Source organism: Coffea arabica, chromosome 5c, assembly GCF_036785885.1.
Source record: "Coffea arabica cultivar ET-39 chromosome 5c, Coffea Arabica ET-39 HiFi, whole genome shotgun sequence".
In the NCBI taxonomy this organism is placed as follows: Eukaryota; Viridiplantae; Streptophyta; class Magnoliopsida; order Gentianales; family Rubiaceae; genus Coffea; species Coffea arabica.
In genome coordinates this window covers 47,148,890-47,170,481 of record NC_092319.1, presented here as the reverse complement: position 1 = coordinate 47,170,481, position 21,592 = coordinate 47,148,890, and the positions used below count along the sequence as shown (strand labels likewise).

Sequence of the window (21,592 nt, the reverse complement as noted above, 5' to 3'; positions counted from 1 at the left end):
TCAACAAGAGAAAGTGAGGGAAGGATGCTAATGAATTTGAAGGTGTTTTGTCCGTTTATTAATCACTGTGGCTGGTCCAGTTGTTAGAAATTCAAATTTTGTTTATTAATCACTGTGGTTAGTCTAGTGGTCAGAAATTCGAATCTTGTGAGAGTTTCGACAGATGAACTCAATTAGTTCAGCTAAAATGAGTTTCTTATGTTATAAATTTATGCTGATTGAGACAATTTTGAGCCGAATTTAAAATTTTATTTCATATAAGAGAAAATCATTTAAAACATCTCTTACATTTTGAAAAATGACTTTTTTCATTAATTACTTTTTAAAGTGTAATTTTCTATTCCTTATAATTCACATTGATCAAATTTAGTCTCTATTTAAGTTTTTAACTAATTTTTAATCGCAATTCACCAAGTAATTTGCACATGATAATTTTTAATAGACGAAATTATCAAATCATATTTCATATAATCTGATTCATAGCCTTAACATTTCACAAAAACACTTTTTCATCCAATTCAATAGTTCGGTTTGTTTTCAGCGCAACTAGTGTGATAACTCTGATAATGTATGCACCGATTAAATAAATGTACTAAAGTTTGGTAGTACGCTGTTTCTGATAGTGTACGTTAGTGCGACCTACGGTGACTCAATACTGGAGTAGACTAATAAATAAAAGAGAGAAGACTGTCTCCTGAAATTCCAGAACCTCCAAGACTCGCCCCGCAGGCATAGCTTTACACTGGAAAGTAGCATTCTCCTACCATCAATCGGCTCTTCTTTGGCGTACGAGTCTGAAACACTCAGCCGAAGGAAAAGTGGAAAAATCCCTTACTTCTCCTTAGGGCAAAGAATCGATTAAAATCACAGCTCTCCTCGCCAAAACCTAGTCAAATTTCTTCCTCAACCAATACAAAAAATGGAAATCCTTCGGTCGAACCTCTCCCGCGTACGAATTCCAGAACCTACTAATCGCATTTACAAGCAAGAATGCTGCGTCTCTTTCGACACTCCGGTAACTAATTTCTTTATTTACTTTCTTCGTTCATCGTTTGCTGTTCTTAAACCCAGTCACTCCTGTTTGTTTCTTCTTCTTCTTCCTTTTTTTTTTTAATTTAAATTTGAATGAGCTGCCGTTTATTCTCTTTTTTTTTTTTTGATATAGAAATGCCGTTGATATTTTAATTCTTTTTTGTAACTTATTTCTTTATGAACCATTTGCTTTTTTCGTTACCATGTCTAGTTTTTAATCTGCTAGGGTTTTATATTTATTAGTTAGTATTACTGCTTGGTAATAAGAGGTTTTAGTTAGCGCGGTTATAGTAATTTATTTGAACTTCGTTTGTGCTGATTTTTGTAGCCTATCTAGAGCTGTGAATTTTGGATCTGCATTATATTTGGCGCCACGAAAAATTAAGCCCAATGTTAGACAAAGTCTAAATCTAGTTATACATGAAACCAGTAACATAAGTTAGTGGAAATGGTTTTGGTTTGTCTTGTGGTGATTAATGAGTATTTTCTTGCATTCAAATTTTACAGAAATCTGAGGGTGGCCTATTTGTGGATATGTTTACATTTCTCGCATTTGGGAAGGATTATGTGGGATGGAACTATGAGAAGACAAAAGACCCAGTCTATTTGCATATAAAGCAGACTGTGAAGCCAGTTGGTGAAGACAGACCTTCAAAGAAACCGACACTCTTAGCTATAGGTACGGTAATTGTTGATGTGCACCTGTCGTTTAGTTGGCTTTTAGCTGGCATTTGGTGGCACTGCTTCTCTAGCTGTTTTTGGTTTTTATGATTATCCATTTTATTCTCTCTTATGTCATTGTGTTTATTCTTTGATGTCCTTAGCTCAATTTGAAATGTCTTTCAGTATTGAGGGTAAAGCTATAAATGCATCAGTACCTGAACTGTAAGAATGCTGTCAGGAGTGTGTAGATGAGCCTTTCTTTAGAGGGAAATCGTGGCATTGTTCTCAGCCGATAACTGTAATTTACAAATCCACTTGCACCTAAAAGGACATAGGCTTAGACAAGGTAAAGGGCATACGGAATATGAATACCAGCTTAGGTACGCTCGTGATTCTTCTATTGATTTCACTGTTTTCTGGAATAAGGTCCACTAGATTGATTAATTTGGGTCTTACAGGCATAATATCATTTGTATTGGAGCTCTCTTTTTGAATAAGCATTTTGGGTCTTTGGTTGTGTATAAATGCCCCTTCAGTCTCTCTTTTTCGTCTTTATTTTTGACATTTCTATTTGTAGGTGTGGATGGAGGATTTGATAATAATGACCCTGAATACGAAGAAAGCTACGAAATAGTTATTTTGCCAGATTATGTATCTCTTCCTTTTCCATCCGTTGAGTTACCTGAAAAGGTAATTTTCTTTTCCATATGCATGCTTAGCTGGTAATGGATGTATTTGACATCTTGCGTGTTAACACTGGTTAAACTTATGAAATTTGATGTTTCAGGTAAGATTGGCTGTTGATGCTGTTTTAATGGCTGAAGGAGCAGAGAGGAAAGAGCAAGTTGCTGCATGGACAGCTGATAAGAAGAACATCAGTAAATATGCCATGAATCTCAACCAGCTTGATAATGGCATTATTGTTCCTCCCACAGGGTGGAAATGTGCCAAGTGTGATAAGACTGAAAATCTGTGGTTAAATTTGACTGATGGTTCAATATTGTGTGGTCGAAGAAATTGGGATGGAAGTGGTGGTAACGATCATGCTGTCAACCATTATAAAGAAACCAACTACCCACTTGCGGTGAAGCTTGGTACCATAACTTCTGACTTGGAGGGAGCAGGTAATGTTGCCTAATCCCTGTCATGTTTTTGTTATGTTTAACTTTGGCAGTTTTCTTGGAATAATGTAATTTCCTTGAATACTTGCTCCAGCAAGTAATTTGGAATTGCATCCGAGTTTTGTTGTTATCTTTTAATTTCTTCTAAGTGGAAGTATGCAGGGGTCAACTGGGTTATTTGCTTTGTAGTATCTTATACTGGTGTTTATGGAGGGAAGCTAGCTAGTTTTGAGCTGAAGTCTTTCTGGAAGCTTATTAGATTCTTTAACATCTAGGGTATTACACCTTAATTCAAATAAAATCATGATTTTCTCAAATTTTGGCAGCTCAGATGTTTTTTCTTATGCGGAGGATGAAAGTGTGGAGGACCCTCTTTTAGCACAGCATCTTGCACATTTTGGTATTGACTTTTCATCCTTACAAAAGGTTTGTACCTAAACTTGTGTGTGTCATCATAAGTTATAATTGTGTGTCCTGGATAATCTTTTGGCAACATTGAACTTTTGCTCTTCCAGATGGCTGAAACTTGTTAGGCCACATTCGGTTGGCACATATTATAAATAGTGTTGTTTTTCTGCCCCTTGATTCCTTATTTGCCAAATATCATAACGTTTTGAACTGGGAGCTACAAAACCTCTACTTGTTATAGAACTTTGCCTTCAGCATGGGTGGTTTTTTATTTTCTATGCACTTCTCTGGAAGTCATTGGTGTGAAAGTGAAGAGCATATTACTTCTAGGAGGCCTTCATATTCTTGTCCTGTTACCACCCTTTCTCTGCAGTGGCTGAGCCACAAGTTACCCCATTTCTGACATAGCACACCTAGATCCATCTCCTGACTCCCAAAAAATTAGTGTAGACCTTAAAGAGGGAAGGAGTTGCTTTTGGTATCAGGTTGTTTGTGTTCACTGATGTTTATCCTCTGTGGTTGAGTATCTTTTACTATTGCTTGTAGCACCATCATCATGCTGGCTGTTGTTTTTCAGACTGAGATGACTACTGCCGAGATGGAACTTGATCAGAATACCAATTTTGATTGGAATCGGATTCAGGAAAGTGGAGAGGATATTGAACCACTATTTGGACCTGGTTACACTGGATTGGTCAATCTTGGAAATAGGTGCTCTTTCTTCTGTCGACTATTTATTAGAATAACTACATATTCCCTTTGTATTTTGCTTCTTATTTTTCTTGTTTGCAGTTGCTATTTGGCTGCAACTATGCAGGTAGTGTTCTCAACGCGTTCCTTCTGCTTACGGTCAGTTTATGTACCTCTTAATAATACAGACTTTGTTATAGGCTGTTCATTATAAATACTTCCAAATTAAGTTTTTGATAAAGGATTTGTTTTCTCCAAAATGGAAATTATATATCAGATATTACGAGGATCAGAGTTTGAAAAGGGCTTTTGACACTGCTTTATCTGATGCGGCTGTAGACCTCAACATGCAGCTGTAAGCAATTGATGTTAATTCTGCTTTGAAGTTTTCTGAATTTTAGGGGTGCAAGAAGCCCCTGTGAGCTTTTGATTGATGCTATTTGAGGGACAGTCTGGCATTTTTATTTTATTTTTTTGGGGGAGGGGGGATGCGCATTGAGAAAAGTCATATATTGATCTCTTAGCTGCTTGTCACACAATAAGTTGCTAATTCATTTCTTTGACAGAACAAAGTTGGCGCATGGCATGCTTTCTGGTAAATATTCAATTCCTGCTGCAGAGGTAATTTTGTGTTCATCTTGGGTTCCTTTATGGTTCTCTTGCTTGCTTGATGTAGCATTCTGTTCATCTTTCAGATTGATGATATTGCTCATACTGTCGTACAAGTTTAATTTGTGTGGTTTCTTGCTGTACTTTTATACCTCTTTTTGACTATTTAAACTTGTGACCGTTCGTATCTGTTGCTTGTTTGCGCTTTGCTCATAGCTGCAGTTCACAAGATTCATTATTCATGTGGAAGTAACCTTTTTTATATCTTGAACGTGTGTACTGCTGTGTTCAATGATTTGTACCAACAGACTTCCTTTTTGTTGTCTTCACCTTCAGAAACAGGAGGGAATCCGTCCCCGCATGTTTAAGTCTGTGATTGCTGCGAGCCACCCTGAATTTTCAACAATGAGACAACAGGTAAGTTTAGGTCTTCATGTTCTGGTGCTCGACTAGCTTTAAGGGTTCATTTTGTCCACGGGTTCATTATCTTGTGGTGTGTGGTTCCATGCACATGCATAGGGTTTGTAACTGGATCAGATGCAAAATCGAATTTATCATCTCTAAGTGGGCTAGAGACTTGGAACTACATGACTATGTAAGAAAGTGATGCTATTTATTACCCTTGCTTAATAAGGAGTGCAGCATCTAACCTTGAACAATTCTTAGTTTGACAGCATGCAACCTTAACGGGATAGGCTGACTAGGCAGCAAGGATATTATTATATCTACTTTCTTTAATTGATTGGGTCTGTCTGAGCACTGAGCATAGTATCTGATCTACCACCATAACGGGATCTCTGAACTCTAATTTAAACATATCTTCTTTATGAATTTCATTTTGGAGTTATAGTGCATAGAACCTTGTTTCCAGGATGCGCTGGAATTTTTCCTGCACTTTATTGACCAAGTTGAACGAACGCATTCAGAAAGTCCTTCTATTGATCCTTCAAGGAGTTTTAAATTTGGTATTGAAGAGCGATTGCAATGTCCATCTGGCAAAGTTGCTTACAATCAGAGGAGTGACTATATTCTATCCCTAAACATTCCATTGCACAAAGCTACAAACAGGAGTAAGCTTCTGTATGCTTATTATTTGAAATAGTTGTTCTTGTTCTAAAACTAATGTATATTAAAAATTCAGATGAGTTAGAAGCATTCGAAAAATTGAAGGCCGAGAAGCATGCAGAAGGGAAGGAAGTGTGAGTTCTGATTGGATCATTTTACATTGTTGACATCCAAATCTATTTTCCTTGCAACAAATTTCTTAGCAGTGTGTCCTAGCAGGTCTGCCGAGGAAATTGTCCGCCCAAGGGTGCCATTGAAGGATTGCTTAGATTGCTTTTCAGCGCCAGAAGAGGTGCATGATTTTTACAGCTCGGCGTTGAAGTCCAAGACAACAGCAATTAAGTAAGCATTGTGGTCTTCCGTTTCCTTTTCTTGTTGCTTTCTGAGATTTCTTGGGCAGCCACTTGTTTAGTCAATTTGATGGTTGGGTAGAACAATTGGAAGTTTTCAGGGAAACACCCCCCCCTTGGGGGAGTGCGTGTTTGATGCTTTTATCCTCAAACAAAGACTTCATTATGACCATTGTATTCGCTTCTATAAAGTGTGTAATTTATGAAGACATTAAATAGCTTTCAGCCTGCACATCTCTTTTCTTGCTTCTTTCTTTGTACAAGGTTTTGGCTTTTTCTTGCAGAACTGCTGGTCTGACTTCATTTCCTGATTATCTGGTGTTGCACATGCGGAAATTTGTCCTTGAGGCAGGCTGGGTGCCAAAAAAACTTGGTAATTTTATAGAGTTGCTCCTTATTTGATAAGGAATCCATCTGAAGAGAAACTGACCATTCCTGTTGTATTTTTGGTTCCACGTAGATGTCTATATAGATGTTCCTGATATCATTGACATCAGTTATATGCGCAGCAAGGGTTTTCAACCAGGGGAAGAGCTGTTACCTGAAACCAGTATGTGACTTTGTTTTATTTTCCATTAAGTTTCTGCATTTTGGTTTGCACTCTCCGGTGGATCTATTTGCTTGTTTTATAAAGAATTGTAGAGGACGTGTCACTTTGGAATTTCTCGTTTTCCTTGTTTATTTTGTATCATGGCAATTACCCTCCTCCATGATGGGATGCCTACACAAAGCCCTGATGCTTCTTAGGAAATTTTCCTTTTTTTTTCCGGAAAAGAAAATGTCAGAGTACTATAGAAATTTAAACTCTTTTGTAGATGACTTTTTTACCTACTTTCAGTGCAACATAAAATTCAGTTGATTTCATGTTGTCTATATTTTATTTCCTGTGGATCACAATTTGATATTTCACCATTGCTGTTACGCACAGCTGATGAAGATATGCCTCTGGCTGATGAGACTATCGTTGCCCAGCTCACTTCAATGGGATTCAATCATCTTCATTGTCAAAAGGCTGCCATTAACACTTCAAATACTGGAGTGGAAGAGGCTATGAATTGGTTATTTGCTCATATGGAGGACCCTGGTATTCTTATGCTTAATATAATTATATTCATATGGCAGGAAGCCTCTGTTTTACTTAATATAATTGATTCATTATACATCTGTAGTAATCGATGCTTAATATAATTTCACCCCAGACATCAACGCTCCCATGTCCAAGAAGGCACAAAGTTCGGATGCCCCCCTTTTTGATCAATCGAAAGTTGAGGCTTTGGTTTCTTTTGGTTTCCCTGAAGAACTTGCTAGGAAAGCTCTCCAGGCATCGGTAAAGTCCTATTGAGCTTGATTACTCTATTCTTTTATTTTGGAATTCCAATTTCTTGTGATCTTGTGACATAATTTGAACTTTTGTAGGGTGGTGACATTGAGAAAGCAACAAATTGGATTTTTGACAATCCTGATGCTTCTAATAGTGCACCAGCCAGTGACGCTGCTTTACCTGATGGAGGAGGGAGTAAGTTCCTTGGACATCTTTGTTGTTAAGATTTGAGTGTCCTCGGTTCCAACTTTTTATTTGACCCATTCTCATGTTTAATACTAGAAAAACATGCCCATTCCCGGATACTACTGTTCGTATATTATGGTTTTTTATGCCTATTGTTGTTGATGTTGGCATGAAAGTTTTAATATAGAGCAAGTGTGTTAAACCTCGGCTGCTTGATCATTCTGTATCATGGTTAAGTCCTGGAAAGTCTTTTTAATTCTCCTGCTTAATCACACTTACAAAGCAGTTGTCTCCTGCCCATTTTCAGGGTACAGGCTCATTGGAATAGTGAGTCATATTGGTACGTCCACCCATTGTGGTCATTATGTTGCTCACGTCTACAAGAATGGTGGTTGGGTGATTTTCAATGATGAGAAGGTCGGTGTTTCAAAAAACCCTCCAGTTGACATGGGATACTTGTACTTCTTCGAGAGATTGGAATAACTGGGGAGATTCAAATCGAGAGACAGATACAGCTTTATTGAGACACTTCAATGTTGGGAACAGGCAATTTTAAGCAGCCTCTGGGAGTCCAGAACCTTTGCTTTTGCTAACCGCAAGGATGGGCCCTTTCCGGTCTTGACAAATTTCCGAAACCTGTGCTGCGAGATCGGCTGAGTGGCATAGGATCTCCATCCTAGTCTTAAAAAGTACTGATGTTCAACGGATAGCCTTGCAAACCCATTCTTAAGTTCCCATACCAAAATTGTCTCTCATTTTGCTTCGGTATAGTTTCTGGTTGGTTATTAGTTGGACAGATGATCTCGATTCGATGAGAATATTGAGCTAAGAATTGACAGTAATCGATTTATGGTTTATGTGGTTTAGCGGATTTACCAATATTTGACAATATCATTTGGTATGGCACAAACACAAGCTTAGTCAAATGAAGCACAAGGGAAAGAAAAAGGGGGCGCGCAATAACTTTGCTGTTCGCAACAAAGAATTACGAAATGCGCTTTACTTGCATTCGTAGTCTCTGAGTAGTTATGCGAACGTTGAAATGTGTCCCACACAATTGGGAGCCAAAACTAATTGTGAAATTTAGGTGCTTCTGGTCCTCTGCGTCCATCGGGCCATAAGTTTTCGGCAAACAAAGCTGAGCAACTGTAGGCAAACTTGATGTAACGCGGTGTGGTGGGTGAAAATCAGGCTTCATATTACGCGAGTGTTGAGAAGGTCCCAAAAACTGGTAATGGCATGCGTTTGTTCCTCATCTTTTCTCGAAGCAAAATATAAATCAGGGACTCAAGGATGATCAACGCTTTCTCTTCCTTTCCTTTTTTGTTTTACAGAAGATGTTCTTCGTTAGGGTAGTCAGTATACATGTATGGTCAGAAAGCATCTTCCGGAACTTGATAGAACCCGGATTATACAAGGCTAACTGATAATCTTTCTTACACTAGGAAAATTCATCTTAAAAAGAAAGAATAGAATGAGCCCCAACATGGAATGAAAAATCTTGAAAAATGTTAAATATGTTGGTTCGGACAATGTAGAAGCATCGATTTTGTGTTTAATATTGTAATTCGTCTACTGGGCTAGATCCACAGCATTTGGTCTTTAAACTGTACCACAACGAATACCTCCCAAATAGAAAATGGTTAGTCTTCGATGGTACAGCAGCAGGGTTTTGTACTACAACCACAAATATTATAGTACAAGACGCGAGTTACTATTTAGGAGCAACACAAATGAGAAGGTAGTACAATCTCCGTTATCCCCTGATACGTTCCTTGTACTTTATCATCCCATTCCTCATTAAAGTTGCTAAACTAGTCCCAACAAATGGCCCAGGACTAACGAACCAATTGGTTCCGAACTGAAAGGAAAAATCATCGAAGAGATTAAAAATATCATTGAGTGCAGCGTTGATGAAGGATCTCGATCTTAGCATTTTTAGCTGTCGATTGATTCATCTGCGCTGCACCCAATCATGTTTTTTTTAGCTCTTCTGACCCGATTCCTAGATGTGCACGGAAATGACTCCCACAGGTTCTGTATGTTTCTTTCATATTATTCCAAGTCCTTAGATTTTCCACCTTGTTTTTTTGCTCTTGGAGCTTGGTGGCATCTCGTCAGAAACAAGTACGCTGAAAATGAAATGCTCGAGGAGCTCTGATGGTAGAGGATCAAGAGAGAGAGAGAGAGAGAACACCAAGCTTAATATAGAACTTATAGTAGTGGTACTGCATTCAGTAGAATTTGTCCCAGCTATGCCAAAGAACTTCATTTCGAGGTAAGTCTGATCACCTTAGAGGCTTTATCCATATTTTTTGAAGCTATACCATACGAACAGATTAACCTGTAAAGTAACCAATCCATACGAAAAGCTCCCGTAAACATTTTACCATATTCATCTTCCGTTACTTCCTTTTCATTTTCCTGTTCTCGGCCCAGTGACTCTTTACACCATTCTGCTTACATCTTTCAAAGATACAACGAGCAGTACTCAATTTTGGCCAGAAGACTTGTAGATTTTCTCCATTTTACAATTAGTCGACAACCTAAGGAATCCCAAACAGAAAACTGTTGGGCAACTCTGGTCACAGATTTTGTTTGTATTTTTCTGTTTTGAGATTCGTATAATATCTTTATTTCTTCAGAGCAAGAGAATCGTCCATCTAATTCTTTTCGAGGCAACTACTTCGTCAGATTTCTTTCTAGGCTAAGAGAAACGCACAACCTTCACGGGGCCATTAGTCCTTCAATGGTGTAGAAGAGGGATTCCTCCCAGTCAACTTTGAAGAGCAATGTTTGCAATGTCCGGAGCACATCATAATCAGGGTCAAGTTTCCGCTGCCATCCCTGAGGAAGAAAATGGCAACAACCATAACATGAATATATGATCAGCAAAGGAGTAATATAACCCACAAAAAGTGGAATAAAGGGCAATTGTGTTGCTAGAATATAGCTTTCAGAATTGCATATGCCAAGTTTCAAAACCATATAGTTCAAATTTTCAAAAACATTTATCACCAAATTAGACATCAAACAGCGATTTAGCAAAAGAGAGGCCAAAATGTACCTCCAACACCAACATTGTTACCATCACTGTGCAAGCGTTTCCATCAATGTTTACTTGGTGACGTCTAACTTGCTCAAGCATTTGTTGCATACAATCAGCAGGGTGGAATGAACTTCCTTCATCTGTGGCCCAGAAGTTAAATGTATTCTCCACTTCCTACTAAGAATGAAAAGGTTATTCTTAAAGGAGACCATCAATTAAATGAAATTTTAGTTACTGATTTTTGACTAATCGCAACAGCAAGAAAATCAGCACGCACTTAAAGCACAAGAAATATTTTGGCCAGAAATGACAGGAGAATTCAACTTAAATGGTCAAGAGTACTACTCAGGACTTAGTTCAGCTCGGTCCCAGCCAGGTATAACGTCTATTATGCAACAGTTGTGGTGTGCTGCTGATAAACCCAAGTCAGGTGCAAGAGATCTTTTGAAAAAACACTACAAAAGCAATGTGTATATAGCATGTAAAATAAAAGTTATTACCAGGATATTCCTGGTGAGCAGTAGAAAGGATAAGCCTTTTCTTGATACCATAGTAGGTAGTGCCTTTCTAGCAATCTCAGTAGAACGAATCTTCAGTTTTAAGACACTACCTTAAGAATTTTCTTCCAACTCTACTCTCATCTTCTATAACTCTTTATTGTTTATCAACTTTAGCACCTCTTTTCATTGTTGCAGACTTTTAAGATACCATCAATTAAAGCATCTTTGTTGCTGAATTACATGATTAGCATTAGCTGAAAAAGAACTCACAAAAGCCAGTTAAATAGACAGGATAATAGTCTATTTACGGTAGTGGATGACCATATACACAAGCAACTACGAAATTAGCATGAACCTCTGCAAGCATCAAAAAATTCCAAGATTACCTTATTATGAAGAAAGCTGTATCAGAACAAAGAAGCACCTGGATAAATGCCTTCGGGTTCGGGCAGTGCTGCTGTTTAGATAATCTAAGAGTGCATTCTGCGGCAGTGCGACCATCTCGAAGTGCGACAGCTTTAAAAAACTCCAATAGAGTGACTCGATCCTTCTGTGATAATTCAGCCGTCATGCCCACATCCAGGAAAATAACATGCGGCCTTGACTTAAACAAACCTTTATTTAAAGCTTCACCATCAGACACTCTAACCAGAATGTTTCCAGGATGCATATCTGCATGGATGAAATTGTCTACCTGCAACCAAATTTAGAGAAACCAAAAAGTTTCCAATCATTTTACTAGAAATGAATTAACAGCTCTCCTAAGGGTAAAGCACCCTTACCTCGCCCCTCTTCCCCCAAAGCAAGGGGATCAACAAAACAAGAAGACAAAAAACCTGATTTTAGCATAAGAAAATGTAACTATAAAAACAGCTTATACAGACTTTAAAGTTTGAAACTAGGAACTCAATTAATAGAATAACAGATTTTCTTTGCTAAGTCCCCCTTAGCCCAGGCAAATTGACTGCAGTAAGGTTCTAAAATGGAGACTGACAATCGCTAGTCCTTTTACTAAAATTCTGAGAAGAGTATAGATATTATTGGCTCTTTATTGTGCTAAAAACCATACTCTCAGTGGAATCATCTAAACTTAGTGAAAAAGGCAACAAATAGCTGGTTCTTAATGGCAGTTATTCATGTACATAACAGAGCATGGCTTACATCTGGTCATCATTTCTTTGATAGCTCTGTTTTTCATATCTTTCATACGAAGAAAGGTGATAGTTCTGCTCAAGAATGCCTTACCCAACTTCTTAGCATCAGTGAAGGAAAGGAAATCAATACAGTTAATAAAAACAGTGCTAAGAACAGTGGACCTTCAAGTGGAAAGCAGTAATCATACCAAAAGCATTTTTAACATCGCATTAGTGCCAATGTGAGCCAAGGAACTTTTAATGCTCCCATGCCCTTCAAGCTTGTCAACATAGTGCAGGATGTTTTCGCCATGCTCATATGTTTCAATCAGAACAGCAGGATGCACCAAAGGATATAGTGGTCTCGGGAAGGAAACATCCTTCCATTGCCTGAAATTGTAGATGAAACGATTCAAATTAGCTGCCTCTCTTGCAAGATCAACTTGGGACATCATAAAGACGGCAAACTGTTGTATGCTTTCATCCAGTCTCATCCATTTCAGTGTAGGAATGAATCGAGAAGCTTTAGCAAATAAATTGATCAATACGAAGTCTCTCCTAATAGCCTCACTAACACCAGGATGTCTAACTTTTACGGCAACAAGAACAGGCTTTCCTCGTTTGCCAGGATAGCGGAATCTCAGGGTAGCCCGATGAACTTGAGCAATACTACCAGATGCTACAGGCTCCTCTTCAAAATTTTCAAAAATATCAGCAATATTGCGACCAAAAGCATTTTCAATCGTTCTTCTTGTATGTGCATAACTATGTGCTGGTGCTTTGGTGTGCAATTCCGCAAGCTCATTACACAGATCACTTGCAAATAGATCTGGCCTTGTTGCTGCCCACTGACCCCATTTAATAAATGCTGGACCTGCCTTTTCTAATGTAATGCGAACTGTCTGTAGCCATGTCTTCCTATACTCAGAACCAAGGGATTCAGCAAAGGGAGCCATAAAAATGCAAGGGGAGAACAATATCCCTAAATATATTGCTCTCAGAAACAACATTAAACCCTCCAAAATCAAGAAAATGAAAGAAGTCAGGTGAACGAGTCCAAATTGTGCTTGTGTGTAGAAAAAATCCCCAGTTGGGAAGCCTTCTGCCTCAGCCCTAAAACCTCGTTTCCATCCCAGCTCTCCAACAATGAAAGCCAAAATGCCTGGAGCTACCAGCTTTGATCGGGTCAAAGCAAGGCTTACAGCACATGCAATCCTACTTAACGGGGGCAGAATTGAACTGCTGTAGGAACAAATATGAGCAAGCCTCCTCCATGCAATACGAGCATGATAAGGAACTGGGTTACTTGTTGAGTAGAACGCTACTTTTTTAAGGTTCCCAGTTTTCCACAATGTCTGCTTGCCTTCACGTATTGTGCATGAAGCAAATCCTCTATAAGAAACCTTTGAATGCGACTGCAATTGGCGCAGGATGTAAGGGAGTCCAACTGGACATCCCACCAACCTATGAGCTGCCTCTAACCTAGCGGTTTTTGGACTTGAGTGAATGCAATCAGCAAATCTCCTAATGGTTCCAGTCGTCAAGAATCTACATTAGAGAAATATATCAGTAAACTTATAACCATAAATTTGCAAATTTTCCCCCTCTTTCGGTTACCATTGAATCAGATAAAAGTAATAGGAAACACAAAATATTCTCCTGTATTAGGTCCGTAGCTATTCATTCAAATTTGTTATTGTAACAAATTTCATAAACACATCTAATTTCAACATAGTCCACTTATCCCACGAGTAATTTTTTTTTTAAAAAAAAGGTTGATCTTTAATTGCTAGTATTGTATTATAAACATCAAGAGCCAAAGAATGGCAATACGAAATACAAAATTCATCATTGAAAAAAAGGAAAAACTGAAAGCTAATATTAGTAATAGCTGTAACCTTGAAATGGCCATAGGAATCAGGTGCGATCGGGTCTAGAATAAGCAGGTGGCGCATAAAACTCCGAGACATCTTCACTCTCATCGGGCAGTGACAAGCTGTGTATGATTGGCCATTTCCGGTGGAGTATCGCCGGGGAAACCTATGGCTGAGATGGTGGCGCTTTAGATTTCCGGCCGGATGATGGCGGAGGACTCTGCAAGAGTGGACGTTAGACTGGATTGTAATAGTGAAAACTTTGGCCATTATGGGTAACGTGGATTGTTGTTGGTCCAACAGCTAAAAGGTCAATCTAGTTTTGGGCCTTAACTTCGACTACAAATGTTCTAGGCCGTAATCATGGATCCTCATCTGTCCATGGAAAAGCAAGTTTGGGCCTCGTCCTACAAATTGGCCCAATTACACACTATTTCTTTTTTTTTTTTTTTTTTTGCTTTTTCTGTAATTTTCTTGTTCTTTTCTCTTAAAAATCAACTAGGAAAATCGTGTATTTACAAATATAGGAATTTTGATAAAGATTTCTTGATTTTATTATCCTCATTAAGGGGGAAAATCAACTTACATGCCAAGATGGAATATTAGGATCATCTTAGTTTAACTTTATCAAGAAAAGTTAACGCAAAAAAAAAAAAAAAAGGAGAAAGAAACCTTCCAATACCATATCGAAGAAATATCAAATTACATCACATATTTTGGACGCGGCATCCCAGGCCAGTTGTCCACATACCAATACCATACCATGGAGGAGAGCTTCCAACAGCTATGGCATGTAAAAACTATGGGTCCAAATCACAGAAAGTGACCTGTTAGCTGGTTTTAAGATTAAAAAACGATATAATAGGATAAACCGCCTCTGGTTTTGTAGCATGCCTAACTTTTGTCTCACGTGCCATGTTTTCTTTTCTCCACCTATATATATACGCATAGTCCATTTCTCAGCCTTAATCACAGACCTTTTCATCCATCTATTTTCTTCTTCAGCAATACAAAAAAACCACCTTGTCAATTGTACTAATTCGGCGATATTAATTATACTAGAACAAATATTGGAAGAATGAATGCAACTGCAAAGGCCTTGGTTGTTGGTGGGAGCATAGGAGCAGCCGCGAGTATGGTTCTCAGAGATCAAGGTTTGTACAGACACTGGAGCTACTACCCCTGGATGTCGCTCCAGCGCCGCCATGCCTCTTGGTACCATCAGGCCCAGACTAGCCCCTCAGTTTTGCCATCTCTCTTGGTTAGGGAAGCAGAGAAGACGCCAAGAAGAGAAAACTCTGCGAAGAAAGTGATGCATTTGAGTAGTTGGGGTCCTAGTACTATTAGATTTTAGCTTTTTCTTTTTTTCTTTTTTTCTTTTTTTCAGAAAACATGTGATATATCCTGACAATTTGTTATATTATTGTAAGAGAAGAATGAGACTACGAATATCATTTGCAGGCTTTGGTCCATTTTGCTCTTCTTGTTTCATTTTTTTTTTTTTTTTTTTTTTTTTACTATTGGGAGAAAAAATTACGTACAAGAGCGTTTAAGATGGTTCCAAAAAAGAGTTAAAAGAAAGAAAGTTATCATTATATGCAATCAATTTTCAATTCGTGGAAGGCTCAAATATCAAACTCCAGAAGACAAAGAAAAGAATTAATTGAAAAAAAAAAAAAAAGAAGGCTTTCATAATAATATCTTAGGGCCGTAGTTGAGTTGTGAGTCTTGTATAATAGAAACCTGAGAGTTCAGAGGATCGCACGGTTGAAATGGTGTCAAGTATATACGAAAAACAAAAAAGAACTTTTTTAGACAGCAGTAGTACTATCTAAAAAAGTTCTTTTTAAATTTTCAATTTTTGGAAGGCAAAACCGCTTCATAAGAAAGAGGAGGAAAGAGAGTTTGACTGACGACAGAGGATGAAACCACCGAAGCAAGTGTACTGACCTTGATTCTGGTTTTACGGCCACAACTCCATTCTCTAGAAGAAATAGTCAGGCTGCGAGACTCTAATCCTCTGCAGGGTTAGGGCCCATAACGATTTTCAGGAGTCTTGCCCTCGCTTAAAGTATGAAAATTGAGAAGTATTAGGTGATTTTTGCCCTTTACAGGTGTTTGTATAGTATTAGTAAGAACGTTTAGCAAAATTTTCGTGCATTTTGTGTCTTACAAAATTTGCAGTATATTGGAGGAAAATTATTAGCATTCACAATAATATTTTCTATAACTTATAATAATACTTATCAGTTTTTTTTCTTATCAAAACGAACATACATGGGAAAATAATTTTTTCTTTCCTTTATTTCGCTTTCCTACTACGTAGTAATAAAAACGAGCATGCAGGAGGATTTTTTGGTTGAAGGTTGTTTTTTTTTTGGTGGAACGAGCATGCAGAGGCACCTCCCACTTTCAGCAAAAATTCGGAGGTTACCTATCATATATATTTTCAAACTCAAATAACTAGCTTAAAAACGACTAATTAGGCTTTGTTTGTATTCTCTCCATTTTTTGAAAAACAAGTTTTTCATTTACAATATTACTACAATAATATATAAATAAAAACACCTCCAAAAATATCACATTCATATAAAATATCAAAAATAATTTCAAATATACAAAATAATAAAAATAAATAAAATCTAAATTATTATTTTTTTCCATCTATCACCACCATCGCCCACCACCACCGCCATCCTCTCCTTCCTTCTCCTCCCTCTCTTTCCTTCTCTCCCTCTTTCTCCACCTTCTCTTTCCTCCTTCCCACCCTTTCTCTCCCATTTCCCGTCACATCAAGGAGGGGGAGGGGAGGGGAAGGGTGAGGTGTGACGGGAAATGGGAAGGGAAGAATGAAGAAGGAGGAAGAGAAAAAAAGAGAGGGAGACGGAAGGGGAAGAGGTAGGGAAAGGAGAGAGAGGGTGGTGGTTGTGGGTGGTAGATTTAATTTTTTAAACTTTAAAAATACTTTTAAATACATTTCAAAAATACCTTAAAAAACATCACCAAAACATATCTATAATAAAAAAAAATTTTACAGATTGCCGCAATAAAATATTTCAAAAACACTCTAAAAAACAGCTAATCCAAACAGAAATATTTTGGATCTCATATTTAAGTGTTTAAATCAAATGACAATATTGGGTTATTAGTACATGTTCCATGGATAAAGTCAGACTCGTGGGGTAACTAAACTAATGATCGATCCCTGTTGGCTTTCCTTGCTACCAGCAACTATCCGCCGTTGCTGGAGAATAGTTTACTACTTCAATGTTGTAAAGTTCTACGGTATCATCACTTTAATGGAAAGACAATTAAGCACATGCAGAGGCTCCCGGGGGCTAGATCACGCGGTCTGTGGCTGCTTTCGGCACTTGCAGGTCGTGGGATCGAACCTCACTTAACGCCTGGGTGCGATTTGGGATGGCGCTGTACTCCAGCACGCGGTCTGTGGCTGCTTTCGGCACTTGCAGGTCGTGGGGTCGAACCTCACTTAACGCCTGGGTGCGATTTGGGATGGCGCTGTACTCCAGGCGCATGGGATTAGTCGGACCGCTTTCGGATCTTGATCCGGACACCCATGTGTTGACAAAAAAAAAAAAAAAAATTAAGCACATGCAGAGTTATACTAACAAACTATGGTCCGGTTGCCACATTTGGTAAAAACCGCTGAAAGTGAAGGAAAACCGAGGATCTCTCACCCCTTGTTTTCTTTTCTAAAACTTGCTTCCACCAACTTTCCAGACGCGTCTTTCTTTCTGGTGTCTCTTTCTAGTCTCTATAAATATGCCTACATGTGGCATGGCCACCAGAAATGCTCCATCAGAAGCTAATTAGCTCAAGTCTTAATATATAGTCACGATCACTGATCCAATTACCTTTTTTTTTTCTAACTTTTTAGTGTGACCAAACGAAAAAAAAAACAAAGGAAAAGGGAAAGAAAAGGCTGAGAAAGATGAGTGGTAACAAAAGGGTTTGCAAGCTTGAGGCAGCATTCAAGAGCATGGAGCAGCAGAAGAGGAATGCTTTCCTGATGGAGTACTCCGGTAATGGCAAAAGCAGCTCCGGGAGGAGTGTTGCGGCCGCGGGCGAAATGAAATTGAACGCTGTTAGGGCTGGTTTGCCCCATGATGGAAAGAGGCAGAGGGAGGGAGAAAAGGCTGCATGCCTCTTCCATTTGATCTTTTGGGGGCCCAACTAGGCCCTTCCTCCTACCCCCTCATCATGTTCAAAGAAAATTTTTTTTGGGGGTGAGACATCATATCATATTGCGTTGTATGTAGTCTCATAGCAATTCAGTCCTTGGCATTGTAAGGAAAAACTTTGATGTGAGTATACTAGAATATATATTTATATTTAGTATGGCTTGATGGGCTTAGTCGTTTGCATTAATAGTACTCAAACGTGAAATACCGGAGATGTTGTTGGGCTGGGGCATGTAACTCAAAAAAATCAAAATCACAAAAGCGGAATCAGCCTAAAGGATCAGCTCAAAAAAAAAAAAAAAAAGAATCAGCCTAAAGGAGCCACAAATTATTTAGCAGGAGAGAAGAATCGGTGTCTTATTAATAACAGCGGCCCGGAATGGAAAAAGCCACTAACAGAAGGGAAATAACTAGTATATACTATGACATTTGACAAAGCAATTTTTAACCAATGAAAGTCTCACTGGAAACAAAAATTTTGGAGTTTTTGCCTACAATTTTTCTCAACAAAAGAACAGGTTAACCGGCCTTCCATACATGATTCATCTTTGTTTTTGTTGCTGTTTTTTTTCTTCTTTTTTTTTTTCAAGTAAACGTGGGAATTTTATTGATAAGGACTGGTAAGATTTAAAACAGTATCATCTAGCTGGAGGCTGCCCTGCCCATACATCAAAATTTTCCCAATGTAATCTATACAAATGCTAATAATGTCCATCAAAACAAATGTGTGTGTGCGTGTGCGCGCGCGCAAATAACGACTGCTTTCTAAAATGAAATCTAGTGAAAGGCAGCTATCTACTACTGCTTTGTCTGAGTAGTGAATAAGAAAGAAGAGCCTTCTCCATAAACATCTCAATTGAGATGGATCATTTTATCAAATTCAAGTTTTTTAACATAAGACGAATGTGTATGCCAAGTTTCTTCTCCAAGAAGCACATGATTGCGAATTGCAATTGGGTGAAAAAGAGATGCTAATAATGTTAAATTTGCTAAAGATATACATTTTTTTTTGAGATCTTGGAGTGAGATCATGTTAATCCGTATTGTATTCATTCTGCTTTATGCAGGGAAGAGATATTGCAAGGTTGAAGTAATTCAATGCAAGTACTACTTTTCTATTAACCACCAGCATTTTGGCCACCACCAAAGTATTAAAGTTTGGTGGGAGCACCTCACCAATTACCACATTAAAGTGGGTTTAATTGAAAAATTCAGTCAAATTCAGGTGAGTGCGTAATGTATCCGTCTGATCCGATAATGATTCAGTTTCCTTCGAGTTATCCTTGGACCTCCTTAAATCTGTTCCCTTCTCTTAGTGTAAGATAGATTAGGTCATACAACAGTTAGATTAGGTTATACAACAGTTACAGTCTCTGCAAAAAAAAAGGTTCTATTTTTCTATTATAATTATTATTATATATATATATATAAAAGAAATAAAACTCCCATAGTCTTCTGTTAATTATGCGACATGATAATCGAATATTGAACACACACGTCTACATACGACGCCATGAGTAATTATCCTTTGCTCGTCACAGTCGCGGACCTCTTCTACTTTACTGCAGCCTAAACAAGTCGCGTGTAGTCAAAAGCTGCTGCCCAATATAGCATGTGTGCTATGGGCCTCAATATTTACTAGTTTGTTCTTTGACAAATTTCAGCGGTTACAAAACAGGCTGTGTATCTCTGGGTTAATTCTTCTATATTCAAAGTCTTCTCCCAGTTTCTTGACTCTATGACCGCACAAGGCCCACGTAACTTTCTGAGAATGGTACCCGTAGCCTTATAAAGTTGTAGTATGATTACAATTTACAAGGCTCAGCCAGAAAAATACAATAATGCTTTTATTATCATCACCATCATCATCATTATTATTCCTTACTTTGGTCATGCAATAGTCAATAAAGGGTGCAAAAATGTGGTAAAACTATTAAAAGACCGTGATGTGGCTTTTTTCAAAAAAAATTCACAAATTTGACGCGGAAGAAATAAAACTGGGCCAGCCTGCACGTGGCATTATACTGATGATAACAATTACGGCTGATTGAAAATGAAATTGCGTGATCGATCAAGGGAGGACAAATTCCAGGTTCACCTCAGAATGCCATTGAATTGTCTAGTAATCAATTCCCACCGTCCAACTAAACCTACGCCAACAAACCCAGCCGACAACCGTAAATGCAACAGACAAGCGACACCTAATTCCTTTCCTTTTCCGTTTCCCAACTAAGCCACCTCAACTACTTCGCATTATCCCACAATTATTGCCCAACACATCTTAATTACCACTATTTACCCCCATTACCAAATCCACTGATTTCTGCAGTGACTTCTTTTAATTGAAAAGGGTACGAGTCGTTGCATGTGAACAATTTCGTAGGCACTTGACTGATTGATCGTTGATCAGCTGCCTTTGCAATTTGGCCCATTTAAATCAACGACTTTTTGCATTCTTTCTACCAGTAATCGTTGCTGCTGTGCTTCCTACCCTTCATTACCAAAAAGGGGCAGAAAAAGTAGTAGCAAGGTAAAGAGAGAGCCCCAAAAATGAGACAGTGCTAAGTTGCACGATTGAGTTTGATAAAGTTGCTTCCTTCCTTCCTTCCTTCTTTTTTTTTGTGTGCGTGTGTGTGTATGAATTCAGTGGCTGATAAAGGCCGCTATATTAGTAGTAGATTTTGGTTTTCCTTGCTTCCTACAATGATCATAGAGAAGTCAATGCGTAGAATTACATCCAAAAACAAGAATCTGACCATTAGGACTGTTAATGGAGTTGGATCAGCCAAACTCGATTCGTTCAACCTAAAAAAAAGTTTGATGAGTCCGATCTTTCAGTAAACCGATCTAAGTTTGGATTTAAAAAATATATCCGAATTAAATATGAACTAAACTTGGTTCTCATTAGACTCAAATTCGATATAGATCTAACCCTTTAATTACCTATATATAATGATATATAGATATATATAATATTTATATTTTGATATTATATATAATTATATATTCCAATGTATTATTACTAAAAACTATATACAAATTACAACGGATCAGTCAATTATATAGAATTACACCCAAAAACAGGAACCTAACTACAGATCAGTTTTTTATTAGGTAATAAATATTTAGTGGCAAATACTGTTGAAATCACGCCGGTGCCCTTGAGGAACCATAAAATGGGTAGGGCAAGGGATCTCTCTTGAAGAAATTTATTAAGGAAGTCATGCAACAAGAAAAGGAAATTAAAAAAGCAGTAGTAGTGATGAAATTAGCTTACTTTAGCCACCTTTCTTTCTTTTCTTTTTTTTTTTTAAAAAAAACTTCTCCTTTTTTTTTTAAAAAAAAACTTCTCCAATAGCACTTGAGCTACATTTAGATGTCAATTTTTT

General features: G+C 37.9%; 2 protein-coding genes across 6 annotated transcripts; one reads left to right on the top strand and one right to left on the bottom strand.

The window, feature by feature from the left end:
* Window positions 1-621: 621 nt before the first annotated feature.
* LOC140007856 (ubiquitin carboxyl-terminal hydrolase 14-like) lies at window positions 622-8,311 on the top strand. Of its 2 annotated transcripts, none has more exons than XM_072051372.1 (19): window positions 622-1,015; window positions 1,540-1,711; window positions 1,879-2,385; window positions 2,483-2,819; window positions 3,148-3,242; window positions 3,802-3,935; window positions 4,017-4,073; window positions 4,192-4,269; window positions 4,481-4,535; window positions 4,860-4,940; window positions 5,395-5,593; window positions 5,665-5,722; window positions 5,808-5,930; window positions 6,223-6,311; window positions 6,399-6,488; window positions 6,867-7,022; window positions 7,138-7,265; window positions 7,355-7,454; window positions 7,753-8,311. In XM_072051372.1, the coding sequence occupies exons 4-19, from the start codon at window positions 2,510-2,512 to the stop codon at window positions 7,926-7,928; spliced, it is 1,929 nt and encodes a 642-aa protein (XP_071907473.1). In that variant the 5' UTR covers window positions 622-1,015; window positions 1,540-1,711; window positions 1,879-2,385; window positions 2,483-2,509; the 3' UTR covers window positions 7,929-8,311. The 2 variants fall into 2 exon arrangements, with proteins under 2 accessions (XP_071907473.1, XP_071907472.1); XM_072051371.1 differs by having other exon boundaries at window positions 728-1,015; window positions 2,273-2,385.
* A 1,629-nt stretch (window positions 8,312-9,940) lies between these two features.
* LOC140007857 (uncharacterized) lies at window positions 9,941-14,183 on the bottom strand. 4 transcript variants are annotated; one of them, XM_072051373.1, is made up of 5 exons: window positions 14,026-14,183; window positions 12,337-13,675; window positions 11,419-11,688; window positions 10,513-10,668; window positions 9,941-10,292 (listed from the first exon to the last, which is right to left on the bottom strand). In XM_072051373.1, exons 1-5 carry the CDS (start codon window positions 14,037-14,039, stop codon window positions 10,173-10,175), a joined length of 1,899 nt encoding a protein of 632 aa, XP_071907474.1. In that variant the 5' UTR covers window positions 14,040-14,183; the 3' UTR covers window positions 9,941-10,172. The 4 variants fall into 4 exon arrangements, 2 of the variants coding, with proteins under 2 accessions (XP_071907474.1, XP_071907475.1); XR_011815315.1 differs by having other exon boundaries at window positions 10,065-10,292; window positions 10,513-10,671; window positions 11,381-11,688; XR_011815316.1 differs by having other exon boundaries at window positions 10,065-10,292; window positions 11,381-11,688.
* Between the last annotated feature and the right edge of the window lie 7,409 nt (window positions 14,184-21,592).

What these genes read in the sequence shown, in the direction of transcription:
- LOC140007856 (XM_072051371.1), top strand. Translation starts at nt 920, where the DNA reads ATGGAAATCCTTCGGTCGAACCTCTCCCGCGTACGAATTCCAGAACCT. An exon ending in ACTTTTCATCCTTACAAAAG is followed by an intron (nt 3,243 to 3,801) that starts GTTTGTACCTAA and finishes GTTGTTTTTCAG; the next exon opens with ACTGAGATGACTACTGCCGA. An exon ending in CATGCAGAAGGGAAGGAAGT is followed by an intron (nt 5,723 to 5,807) that starts GTGAGTTCTGAT and finishes GTGTCCTAGCAG; the next exon opens with GTCTGCCGAGGAAATTGTCC.
- LOC140007857 (XM_072051373.1), bottom strand. An exon ending in CGATGTTAAAAATGCTTTTG is followed by an intron (nt 11,689 to 12,336) that starts GTATGATTACTG and finishes ATTTGGTTGCAG; the next exon opens with GTAGACAATTTCATCCATGC. An exon ending in TAACAATGTTGGTGTTGGAG is followed by an intron (nt 10,293 to 10,512) that starts GTACATTTTGGC and finishes TTTCTTCCTCAG; the next exon opens with GGATGGCAGCGGAAACTTGA.